The sequence below is a fragment of the Enhydra lutris genome, unplaced genomic scaffold (genome assembly GCF_002288905.1).
Source record: "Enhydra lutris kenyoni isolate GAN:26980312 unplaced genomic scaffold, ASM228890v2 scaffoldscaffold33, whole genome shotgun sequence".
Classification (NCBI taxonomy): Eukaryota; Metazoa; Chordata; class Mammalia; order Carnivora; family Mustelidae; genus Enhydra; species Enhydra lutris.
This window is the reverse complement of record NW_019154117.1, coordinates 13635440-13648630: the sequence shown is the minus strand read 5'-3', so window position 1 is coordinate 13648630 and position 13191 is coordinate 13635440. Positions and strand designations below refer to the sequence as shown.

The 13191-nt window shown below is 41.4% G+C and overlaps 1 protein-coding gene across 2 annotated transcripts in view; it reads right to left on the bottom strand.

Annotated features, from left to right (window-relative positions):
* Positions 1-13191, bottom strand: part of LOC111153626 (transmembrane channel like 1) — a 162024-nt gene that overhangs the window by 31514 nt on the left and 117319 nt on the right. For both annotated transcript variants that reach the window (XM_022512771.1, XM_022512770.1), the window contains exons 12-14: positions 12393-12572; positions 12106-12267; positions 4733-4861 (exon numbers count right to left, since the gene is read on the bottom strand). In XM_022512771.1, coding sequence (XP_022368479.1) covers positions 4733-4861; positions 12106-12267; positions 12393-12572 — 471 coding nt within the window. The remainder of the gene's footprint in view (positions 1-4732; positions 4862-12105; positions 12268-12392; positions 12573-13191) is intronic.

Here is a 13191-nt window from a genome sequence, read left to right as displayed (position 1 = left end):
AAAAAAAATGTAACTTTAAACAAGATGCTGACATTTTGGGGCACCTGGGTGGCTCAGTGGGTTAAGCCTCTGCCTTTGGCTCAGGTCACAATCTCAGCGTCCTGGGATCAAGCCCCGCATTGGGCTCTCTGCTCAGCAGGGAGTCTGTTATCCTCTCTCTCTGCCTGCCTCTCTGCCTATTTGTGATCGCTCTCTGTCAAATAAATAAATAAAATCTTTAAAAAAAAAAAGATGCTGACATTTTAATTTGGTTGAACATAGTCTAATCCCATGCTATGTATTCAATTCTATTTCTTCTTTGATCTCTGTTACCTATTTTATTGGTAAATGGCAAACATAGTGTCAACACAAATTAGGCTATAAGTAAGGGCATTCTGTGTTGAGCTACCGCAGGAAACCCAGAGTTTATGAGATACTTTAGGGCAGTTATGCTGCATCTGGGTGGTTAAAATCCCTCCTGGGAGAAGCCATTCCACTCCCGATGAGTCAGTGAACACTTCAGAAACATTGAGAACTGTCTGCTATGCTTGGAGAAGCCTTAGGAAAGATTAACTTACATTACTGGTCTAACACCTGCTTCTAGCCAGTAATTTCCCCAGCTCAGTCCATCTTTATATGTTTGTTGTGATAATACTTTAGACATAAATTTCTAGCTGGAAAAAATCTACAGGGTCACTTCTAATGTAATGTACTCTGATACAACCAGTATATAATGCAGCATATTTAACGTAATGGCTATATCCAGAAGGACACGTCATTGCCCTTGTTTATCCCCTGGTGACACGAACAGAGGCAACTCACTTCAATTCATGAGCCCTCGATTTTTCAGATGTGAAATAAAGTGTGCCTGATTGATTATGTCAAAATTCCACTCAACGTTAATATTCCATGGATCGCTAAATCTGTAGAGTCTACAGAGTTTAGTTTTTATGGAAGTTGTTGTAAGAAAAGTGAATGGATTTTTTAAAAAGGTATGTTCTCTAGGAATGGGCAATTCAACTTAGAGAAATTTCTCATAAGGAAATAATCTGAGCTTATCTACGAAGATATTTAACTACATGGTTATAAATAAATGTAACCGCAATATTTACTATAATAATTAAAAATTAGATAAAGTTTTACTGACAGCCAATAAAAATTAATTATAATTTGTTCATTTATAGAATATCACAGTCATTTAAAACGTCATAAAAGAACAGTTAATGGGGTGCCTGGGTGGCTCAGTTGGTTAAGGGTCTGCCTTTGGCTCAGGTCATGACCTCAGGGTCCTGGGATCGAGCCCCATGTCAGGCTCCCTGGTCGGTGGGAAGTCTGCTTCTCCCTCTCCCTTTGTCCCTTCCCCTGCTCCTGCTCTTTCTCTGTCAAATACGTAAAATCTTAAAAAAATAAAATATTAAAAAAAAGAATAGTTAACCTAGGGAAATGGTCACAGGTGAAAAAAATCAGGTAACCAGTGATTAAATATACACTTTTTAATAATTTTATAAAAATATGTATATTTATAAAAATCTATATTATATAAAAATCTATCATACTTGTTTATTTACATATAAATATCAACCCAAATAAGTAATCCCATAAATGGTGGGATTACCTGTGATTTTTATTTTCATATTTAACTTACACTGGATTTTCTGGATTTTTTATGATGAACTGGTACTGTTTGGGGAACTCGGAAAAAAAAATCTTTTCATAGTGGAAATGGACACATTTTTCTCTTTGATTTCTGAAAGGCATCTCAAAAGTATCTTCTCTGCCCATCTCAGGTTCTCCTTTATTCCATGATAGGTACTTTCTGGACTCATATTTTCAATTAGGATATCTCGGAGAGTATCAGAGACACATTCTCATCGGCCTCTTCTCTCTAACAGCCCCAGCTGAGAGTTCTGCATCTCCCCTGCCCACACTTTGCCCATACCCTCGGGGCCCTGTCTTACGTTGGTCCCTCCACCGAGAATCCTTGCTTCCACTGGGCCTTTGAAATTCTGATCCTTTCCCGAGTGCCTCTTGGCATTTCTGATCTCTCTCTTTCTCTGTCTTTCTCTCTCCCCCTCCTTCCTTCCCATCTCTCTTCCCTCCCTCCACCCCCAAAGTCATGTTGCCATTGGTTTCTCCTAGAGCACTTACACTTTCTGCTCTGTATTGATCAGGAGACAGCGTGCAGGATTAAAGGTCAGTAAAGCGTGTGAGAACTAGTGGATGGATATTCCAACTGTACCGGGCAGGGGTTTCTCACTCCAGCCCATTTCTCCCCAGTGGGAATGTTGATCGAATGTTGCCAGCCCTTCCAATGTGTCAAGAAAAGCAAGAAATCCCTATCTTTTTATATGTAAAACCTCTAGTTTTAAAATATGAGCTCATTAAAACAAAACAAACGAAAACACTCTGCAAAGAAAGAAAAATCTATCAGCAAGCTGAATCTCAGCAGCAAGGCCAAGTTTGCAACCTTTCCTCAGGCTGACATCTTTTACATCTCTGCACCCCCTTATCACCTGGCCCAGAGCTGTGCTCCTACTGATTCGCACTTAGGCACTCAGCTGTGTCCGTTCTCTAGCGGATGAGTCCATGATGACAGGATCCGCGTCCAAGGTACCCCGTCCACCTTTTACTGTTTCTAAATTGTTTAGATGCTGGACTGCTCTCTGCACAGCCTTCCAAAGGTAACATGGAAGAAAATTCTCTGTGACCTAAAACGGGAAGTTGTCTTTTTTTTCCCCCTGTACTTTGTACTAACCCAAGAGCACTGTCAGCACTCAATAAATAATAAATGACAGTCATTTAATTACAGCTTTTATGCATCCAGGTCATGTTTTATTGACTTGGTATTTGAAGCAAAATTTTCTAGCACTTAGGAAGAGAGCAGTAAGGGATAAAAGGCAAGCATAAGCCAGGCAGGGGCCTCAGAAAGAAATGCAGATTTTTATGTCTGCCTCGGAAGAGCTGAATCAGATAAGGAAAATAGAAATGAAACCCGGCCAGCTGAATACCTCATAGCGGGGAAGGGGAAACCATAGCATTACCTCACTGGCGCTCACCAAAGAGCATTATCTAACCACTTTTGGCGCATCCCACAGGCCCTTTCAGGGAGGATGTCAAAGATGACCTAATCAAAGGTGGGATCTCAAAGTCAGATGGCCAGGCTGAGGGTCCAGCCTGGTGTCTTGAAAACAGTCCTGAGCACAGGACTTGTCCGGAGACTAAGAGGGTATGGGGTTAGAGAGAGGTTGGCATGGGGCTGGGGCGAGGTCGGCACTAAAGGATAGCTCTTCCTTAGCTAGGAGAGAAACATCATTGGCTTGACGTTACTGAACCAGGATGGACTCCACGGGCACACCCCTGGAAGCAGGCAGAATTCTTCCAACAGATGGCGTTGCCTGAATGGTGCTAGAATGTAGAGGCTTATAGAAGCAGACAGTCAACTATAATGCCCACCGAGTGACAAGCACTGTTCTAGGCATAGAGGTCAAAGCTTCTGTTTTCATAGGGCTTTCATTCTGACAGAGGGAGACAGATTATAAGCAGGCTTTTAAAAGGAAATGTCAGAGTTACACATCGTATGAAGAAAATCAAGCAGGACGTTGAAGTAGAGAATCTGGTAGGCTACATTAGATGGGAAGGTTGGAGAAGAGCTCAAAGATGGTGACATATTGTGGAGATCTTAATGACGAGAAGGCATCAGCTAAGCCCAATTGTAGAAATCTGCAACCCTACAGGGGAAAACAGCTAGAGCCAATGCAAGGGTTATCTTGTGTTTGAGGTAAGAAAGAATTCCAACATTTAGGGACTTTACAAAACAAGAACAACAGTAGTAGAAGAAGAGCTCAGAAAGAAAGAAAAGAGGAAACAACAAACAAAGAGATCCTGTAAGACATCAAAGGCCTTAAAAAGAGATTTGGGATTCATTCTAAGTACTTATTAGCCACTGGAGGATTTTAAGCACATGATTACAGTCAACACTTCAGGTCATAGTTCCCAAGATGACTGTTAAGAGTTGCAAAAGAGGGACCATGGTCACCCGGCAATGTGGGAAACTGCAGAGTGATGTGTGCTCTGTTGCCTCCCTGAACTTTATGGGGGTCGCAGGTGGTGGAGGGAGTGGGGCTTGCACGCCGAAGGTGAACTGGGAATGGAGTCAACATCAGTGGGGTTCAGAGAAACCTGGGTTCTTGCTGCAGTGCTAGAAGGACGTCAACTTGCCGAAATTCAGGTCCACCACTTGCCAGACACCTATCAGCACCCTGGGACCACCTTGGAACCTGGACAGCTCCCTACTTGTGTCTCTGCTGAGCTCTTATTGGCCAGGGAGCTTTATGCAACAAGCACCATATTTACTGGATCCATTTATCACCCACTGCGCTGCACAGTAACTGTCTAGGGAGTCCGTTCAGTAGAACTCAAAGTTGATATTACCCATTTTGCCTGGCTTCTAGAAATGTCAGCAAGCTTCATGGGGAGGGGGCTGGCTATGGGTCCCAGACTGACTGAGTTCACCATGTTCTTGGATAGGTTGAGGTTCACTGCTTTAGCCATCCTGTGCTCACTTTACTAGAATGTCATAAACCATGATGCTCCCGTCTGACACCCTTCTGAATTAAAACTATACCCACGGGTCTTCACTTCCTAACATCTAACACATGGTCCCACCTCCTAAATTCTTCTTCTGGCATAGCGTGTGGAAATGATAAGCCACGAAGGAATAATCAGACAAGAGAAAAATGAACCTCATACTTACATATCCATATTCCAAATCCCAGCACCAGCAATAATTGCAAAACCTCACAAAACATGCCCGGAGAAAGTCCCCAATGAGGATCGTGACGTAAGTGGTCAGAACATCAGAAACGGTCAGCCGCACAAATTCCTGTCGAGATATTATCCAGATTAAAAAAGGGGATCTCTCCATTCAAACGGCCCTAGTGTTGGCCTCAAGTTCGTTATGCTTCTGCATAGTATTAGCTTAGAAACTGCCATTAATAGTAAGAAAATAGTGAGGCATAGCTAGTAAGTGACCAATTTTTCACCCTTATTTTATTAGTCTAAAAGTCATTACCCCACTTCCGGGGCACCTGGGTGGCTCAGTGGGTTAAGCCTCTGCCTTTGGCTCAGGTCATGATCCCAGGGTCCTGGGATCGAGCCCCGCATTGGGCTCTCTGCTCAGCAGGGAGCCTGCCCCCCCGCCACGCCTGCCTCTCTGCCTACTTGTGCTCTCTCTGTCAAATAAATAAAAATAAATAAATAAATAAAAGTAATTACCCCACTTCCAAAACCACTGTATCAAAAGTCTTCTCACTGAGAAACATTTATAAGCATGGCACGAGAAATAAAACCAGGAATATACTGACCACACGTAAGTTTATAACTTTGATCTGGCAAACAGCAATGTTTATGCAGTTAAAAGATGACCTTTGAAAAGTACTGGCAGCATCCGTGATACAGGATTAGTTTTTCTAACGTGTTAAAATGTTTATAAATCAGCCTGACAATAGATGGGCAATGCAGTAAGGAAAGAAGTTGGCAAATGGCAAATAAGAAATTTACGGAAGGAAATATGCTGTCAATCAAATGTTGAAAAACACTGAAACCCCCCACACAAAAGTGCAAATTAAAACAATGAGTTGTTGACTCACAGAAAGATGAATCTTTAAAAATCCAGGCTTCTGGGCGCCTGGGTGGCTCAGTGGGTTAAGCCGCTGCCTTCGGCTCAGGTCATGATCTCAGGGTCCTGGGATCGAGTCCCCGCATCGAGCTCTCTGCTCAGCAGGGAGCCTGCTTCCCTCTCTCTCTCTCTCTCTGCCTGCCTCTCTGTCTACTTGTGATCTCTCTCTGAAAAAAAAAAAAAAAAAAAAAAAATCCAGGCTTCTTCTTATTGGTGAGTATGGTGAATGTCAACCCCCGACAACATTTGGGGGGGAATTTGTGGAAATCCATCACATTTCAAAGGAGATAGAATATGAAGGAAATCCACTTGTAGAAAGATGTCCCACAGCAATATTCACACAAGTGCAGATATCTATACATGTGATTATGAAAGTAGGGCTTTTTCCAGATAAAAATTGGAAACAATCAAATATGCTTAGATTTATGAAATAGAAGGGCTTGTCCACACAATGGACTATTGTGAGATCTTGAAAGAAAAAGAGTGTACTGTGGTTAGAGATGCACAACTGTGTGAACATACACTAGAAACCAGTCAATTGTGTAATTTTAAATGGGTGGAATGTGTGGTATATGAATACCTCGGTAAACTTTAAAAAGTTCTAGAACACTATGCTCTGATAAGAAATGGATCTTTAAAAATTTACAAAATAGGGTATGTGGTATGAACTCATTCGTTAACAAAAATTCCTATGTGTATATACATGTATGTATACATATAGGCATAGAAAGTTCTGGAAAATTAGAAACTGGTTACCTCAGTGGTGTGGACTTAAATTTATGTGCAAAAGGGTATGTGCTGTGGGTTAGAGGGAGAGCTCACTATTTCCTCATGGAACCCCTACAACATCAGTGATAAACATAAGAATAGACACATAATTATAAATGTTCGCTATGATAGTTCTCCTCTGCTCTTCCTTTTCTTTTCCTTCTCAGTAATTTATGTCCCAAGACTGAAGATACTGAACATCTAGTAATACATACTTTGCCAGAAATACTAGTGTTCTTCTATAATTTCTAAAGTCTTTTGGTTTCTACTTCCAGCTACCTACATAATCTCCCCTCTAAAATAACTAGTGAGAAAGAATTTTCTCATGGGGCAAAGGGCCATTTGATTAGCTATCACTAGATTAGTTTCCAGCCTCATACTTCGGAGCAGTACTTCCTAAACGCCAGATCGTCTACCACTTCCATGATTCTTAATACGTCCAAGTACCATATGAAATATAATGTATCTCAGATTTCTTTTAACTTTAACATACTTTATTCTTAAAAAAATTGCTGCTGCTATTATAAATATAACCTGCTATAAATAGCAGTTAACTAAAACATACATATAACCCAAACAAAAATTATTATAGTAAAACCTTAAAAATATAAATTTAAAAATTTAGCATTAGTTTTCACCAACCACTGTGCCTGTGGGAGGGCTTGTAGGCTGGCAGTATATTTTGGGAAGTGGTGTCAAAGAAGGGAAGTGTTTCATTCAGGGAAGAATGAAACAGAAGGAAGGAAAGCTTTTGCCTGAGAGCATGCTAAAAGCTGCCACTACTGGGGCAAATGAGTCTTATCCTTCTGAGGACCCACCTGGAAGCCTAGAAGCTATATAGAGTAAGCCTCAGAATTGTCCATGCCAGTGACAGAAGGAGGACATACTGATCACCAGCAACCACTCCCATTAGTCAAGGATGTCCCCATGTGGTATTAACACCTCACTTGATGACAGCAGAGGAACTCTGAAGGTGGAGAGAACAAGCATACAGCTGTTGAGATGCTGTCAGGTTAACAGCTGTGTGCAAAACAGCTGGAGTAAAAGGTGGGCCAAGAGAGTGCGAGGTTTCTGCATAATCTGGAAGTTTCTGTATAACCCGGCTCCTGTCTAGCTCCCTATATTCTTCTGGTATTGCTCATCCTTCTTCTTCATTCCAGCTCCCTGGCTTTCATTCAGACCCTCAATCTCCATACTTCCTCAGGCCACAGGGCCTTTGCATGGATCTTCACACCACTCAATCATTGTTACTTCACCTCTTGGCTCGGTTTATACCAAAGAACACACACCACTAAAGCACCACTGATTTAGGAAGGTTTCACTCACCTCACTGACAAGGGTGAGTCTCCCTATAAAAAATACTCAGATTCCATGCATTTCATTCTTACAGTGCTTGGTTAGCATTGTAAATTTGTAAATTTTGCATAATGACTTAATTAACGACTTTGTTTACCCCCAGAAATTGTAGTTTTCACAAAAGCAAGAAACTAGCCCACCTTGGGGCCCATTGGACCTCTAGCAGCCAACATGATGCCTGCCACTCAGCTTACACTCAATAAATATGGAACGAATGGTTGAATGATAGTAAATTCCTGCAGGTATTTCGGGCCATAACTTTTTTCTTCCGGTTCTTATTCTCTTTTTCATTCCCAAGCAACTTGAGTTCAGATTCTAATAACTAGTATCAATTAGAGGTAGGCAATGAGGGATTTTTTTGGCTTCCATCACCATGTCAGAAGGCCTTCCTCAGGTAAGAGAAAATTCCACAGTGGTTATAAAGTCGCCCACGTCTTCCTAAACATCCTCATCCCCAATGTTTAAAATCCTATTTTTTCCTAAGCAGTGGTCTGTCATATAAAATACCAGAAGAGGATTGAAACATTATATGGAAATGTAAGATTTATTCACAAACCACAGAACACCACAATGCTTCCTAAGAAGGAGAATCCCCAAAACAGTGGCCCAGCCCACCTGAGGAGCACCAGCCCCAGGTCCCAGCATGCTAGTCAGGATGGGAGCAGAGTTTCCATAGGCCCCCTGCTGAGCACCACACCCCACACCTCGCAGCTTTCCACTCATGACAGTTAGTTAAAAATGCCTGCACAGCTTTGATCAGCAAACATAAGAGTCATTAGCAGGTAACAGGAAAGGGGCATCATGGAGGACCACAGACTCTAGACATCCCATGGCAGGAGTTTAGAGAGTATGTGTTGATGCTCATTATGTTTCTAGGGACAATTAGCACTGTAGACAAGGATGTATAAACTCTCATCAGACCGTGTGGGTTAAACCTGGGCTCCTGCCATTTACTTCCTTTAAGAGCTTGAGCAAATTATTGTAGCTTTTCAGGTCATGGCCTCCTCATCTATAAGACAGAGATAGAAATATAACTTAAAGGGTAATTTAGAAATTCAAGGAAACAGCACTGGGCACATTATGGGCATTCAATAAATGTTAGCCACTGCTGTTCGTTCAGTTGTTGGCGGCTTTCTCCTTCCCCAAAATGCAGACCTCAGTATATAGCTTTAAATAGCAATCTCCCATGGGTGTTTGCTACCTACCTATCAAATGCCATTGCAGATGGACCTAAGTGGTTACATCTTGAGATTCCTTGGAGGGATAAAGAAGCCACCAAATTATCTTATACTCAGACTCAAATAGAGGTTTGAGTCCTATATCATCCTTGAAGAAACAAAGTAGAGGGCATCCATGGAGGAGAAGAGGAAAATTCTGGAATGTTTTTATAGAACAAGGAGTGTTTGGGGTGTATCCCCAATCTGACATGCACAGCAGATACCTTTACTGTTTCTTCTGGAGTCACCTTTTTTTTTTTTTTTTAAGATTTTATTTATTTATTTTATTTTAGAAAGAGAGAGAGAGAGCAGGGGCTCATGAGCTGGAGGATGGGCCAAGGAGAGAGAGAGAGAGAATCTCAATCATGCAGAGCCATCGTGGGTACAGAGCCTAACTCAGGGCTTGACCTCACCAGCCTGAGACCATGACTGGAGCTAAAATCAAGAGTTGGACCCTTAACCAACAGAGACACCCCTGGAGTCACTTTTTAATGGTTAAACAAAATGTTTCTAGTTGCATGGATATTGACATTGATCTCTTAAAAACCAAACTCTCCAGCTCTCAGTGTTTTTTTTTTTTTTTTAAAGATTTTATTTATTTATCAGAGAGAGAGAGGAAGAGAGAGCGAGCACAGGCATACAGAATGGCAGGCAGAGGCAGAGGGAGAAGCAGGCTCCCCGCCGAGCAAGGAGCCCGATGTGGGACTCGATCCCAGGACTCTGGGATCATGACCTGAGCCGAAGGCAGCTGCCTAACCAACTGAGCCACCCAGGCGTCCCGTGTTTTTATGTCCCCTGGTTCTCTCATCCCCAGAGACTCTACCTCCCTCATCAACATTCTGTTCAGAACCACTACCTCTGGCTCAGCCCCCACAGACTTTCCCACAAGTGTTGTATGCCCCTTAGGGAAATGAAGGTGAAAGAGAAGGGGACAGTAAGGTGAGATGATGAAGCAAAGAAAAGCACCAAAGACGGGATTTTTTTTTTTTTTTTTAAGGACAAGACAAGCAGCAAAGTCCCAAGAAGAATTAAATAAGTGACTTTCCTTTTTAAGTTAATATGTGTGGGGCCAACCCAGAAACTTCTGCATAATAGGAGGCGTAAGTATCCTCCTCCATTGCACTGGCATTCCTATCTAATTGATCACTTTCTCTTCCCTCAATCTTCTCCTTGACAGTCCGTTCTAGTAAGATGGTTAAAGGGGAGCTTGCATAGCCCCTTTATGCATTCTAGGACATAAAGAAGAAAACATCTCAAATGTTTTGAGTTTGTGAAAAAAACCTCTTCCCCCTGATTTTTCATTTCTTTCCATTTTAGCTGAGGACTCACAAAGCAGCCTAGATGTGCTAGGACTTATATGAAGCACTTTCAAGGAAGGACCCTTGAAATTCAGAAACCTATATACTTCTGTGCATTCCCTTCTTGTTGCTGCTGTCACAATCCACCACACGCTTTGGGGCTTAAGACAACATGAATTTATTCTCTTGCAGTTCTGGAGGTCAGAGATCTAAAATCAAGGTGTAGGCATCAGGGAGGAAGCTGGGTCACCACCTTGTCCAGTTTCTGGAGCCTGCTGGCATCCCTGGGCTCACAGCCCCTCTTTGTCCATCTATAAAGCACATCTCTCCAACCTGGTTCCACTGTCATGTCTGGTTTTTCTGACTTTGACTCTTTTGTCCCTACTCGTGATTTCACTAGGTCCATCCACATAATCCAGGATAGCTTTCCTTTATTTAGTCCCATCAGCAAAGCCCATATTACCATGAAAGGTAACATTGTCAGATGGATTCCAGGGACTGGTAATGGACATCTTTGAACGGCCATTACCCCACCTACCATACCTGTCTCCTAAGTAAAGGCAGCCTACATTTCATTTATAATTTCAGATATAATACACCTTATAAACATGTATGAATGTGCATGTCTGAAAATGGAGTATTTAGTTATATGTAATTGGAAAGGGAAATGTTTATCTGGCCCCTGAAAGCATAAAAATAAAGTAAAATAAAATCCTTAGTCATACCATACTGTTTGGATGTGTATATAGCATCACATACATTGTTCTCATTTTTTTCCCCACAATTAAAATCATAGTTGATTGGCTTAAGTCTGATGAGCATCTAATAAGAGCATGAGGGCCTCTAATGATATCCTCATTTGTTTAAATTGCATCCATTTTATAAGACTAACACTAAAAAAAAAAAATAAAAAAAATAAAAAAAAAGACTAACACTAACTTTCAATTTTTCCTTTTAGATTACAAAGAAGAAGTACACAGCAAAAAATTATTCAAATAATTCCACGAGACCACATTACTGCTGAGACTGGACTGTTGTCCCACAGGCAGGTAGATGCACGATGACATATTTAAAAGTATCTGGTCCTCCTTGAGGATCCCAAGTCCAAAACCAGTTTACGAAATGCACAGTTGCAACGTCAATTCTATTAAGATTGAATTAAAGACTTTTCAAAATAACAATTGGATCTGTATAGAAATAAGAGATGTGGAATAGTTTATTGGTGTTTTCTTAATTTGGTTTCCCTTATTGGTCAGAAAGCCATATGAAACATTCTCTCCTTTCTCTGGTCAAATACCAGCAGTCTTGGACTGGGGTCATTTACATAATCATGAAAACAACTCACCTAAAACAGTATTTCCTTTAACACTTAAGGGATAATTATTTGAGAAAAATGGACATTGCTGAAATTAGTATTCATGTGTGCTCCGAAGGAACATCCTTTTAGTGGGAAACTGGAAATAATAGGTAAGAGTTCCACTTAAATATTCGCAGGAGCCTGTATCTAAATCTAGGTGCTTTCTTACAACACAAATAGAAGATGAACCTCTCCTCACACCATTTAAAAATATCCTTTCTTTAAACACAGCTTAAAAAAGGTGTAAAAGTAGTACTTCCCTCAATGGCTGGAGTGAGGACTGCATGAGAGACTATACATGAAATTCATAGCCAGCACCATAGTAAGCCCTCAATACATCTTTGGTATTTTTTATGAAGCAACAAAAAAAATAGGCCACCTTTATGAAAGACATAATTGATTCTGCTCTTTCTTCATCCATTTATTGTCATCCACGTCTGTTGGTGACATTACCTGCCCCACCATTGTTTCCCAGCAGGGTCCTCGAGGTACATCTGCAGGGTGCACAAAAAAAGGTGGCCCAGTGCTATTTCCGGTGAGGGAGGCATTGTAGGCCTTGATCATGTTGGCTTCCCAGAGGGTAATATTGGCCTTTACCAGCTTCTCCTCTTCAATCTAGGATGCAAAGGGATGGAGGCAATGATGGAGACAGCACAGGTTTCAAAGGCATTTCTAGCAGTCTGGAGACAGGGAACGTAACAACACAGGGATGCAGAAAGCAATCCAGATACAAGACTCACCTTGTTGTTAATCTCATCCATCAAGGCCAGAATAAATACATACAAGTTGCCTAAAAGTAGAGCAAAAATGCGTCCCAGTAGCCATTTCAGAGCGATGAGGGGATGGTAGTCTTCCAATTCAGCAAATAAGTCAAACAGTGTTGGACAGAACATCCCCAGGAGGGACATGACCATGTTCATCTACAGGGAGACACAGGGAATTAACTAAGTTAATGGTATTTAAAAAATAATGCTTTCTTCCAGGATTTTGCAAGATTTCAGCTACATTCCTTTCATCTTTTATAAGACTAAAGAAGATTATCTCATGCACTTTTAAAATTTGATCTCATTAAAACAACAAAGAAAATATTCAAGTCCCATTCTCAAGGCATGCTTGTGTATGAGCCTGTATATGCGCCAGTAATAACAGTCTGTTTCCTAGTGTAATGAGGGAAGAAATTTATAACACCCTATGTCCAATGAACATATGCTTCTACATGGGAACTGATTCTGATATGGTGATAGACTTTTTTCTTTTTTTTAAAGATTTTTACTTATTTATTTGACAGAGAGATCACAAGTAGGCAGAGAGGCAGGCAGAGAGAGAGGAGGAAGCAGGCTCCCCGCTGAGCTGAGAGCCCAATGCTGGACTCGATCCCAGGACCCTGATGCCATGACCTGAACCGAAGGCAGAGGCTTAACCCACTGTGCACCCAGGCATCCCACAGTCACACACTTTGTAACAAGAGTTCCAATGGAAAGCAAAAATGATCTTCTTGGGGAATGAGGTCCAAACTGGAAATACTAATTTGACAATTAT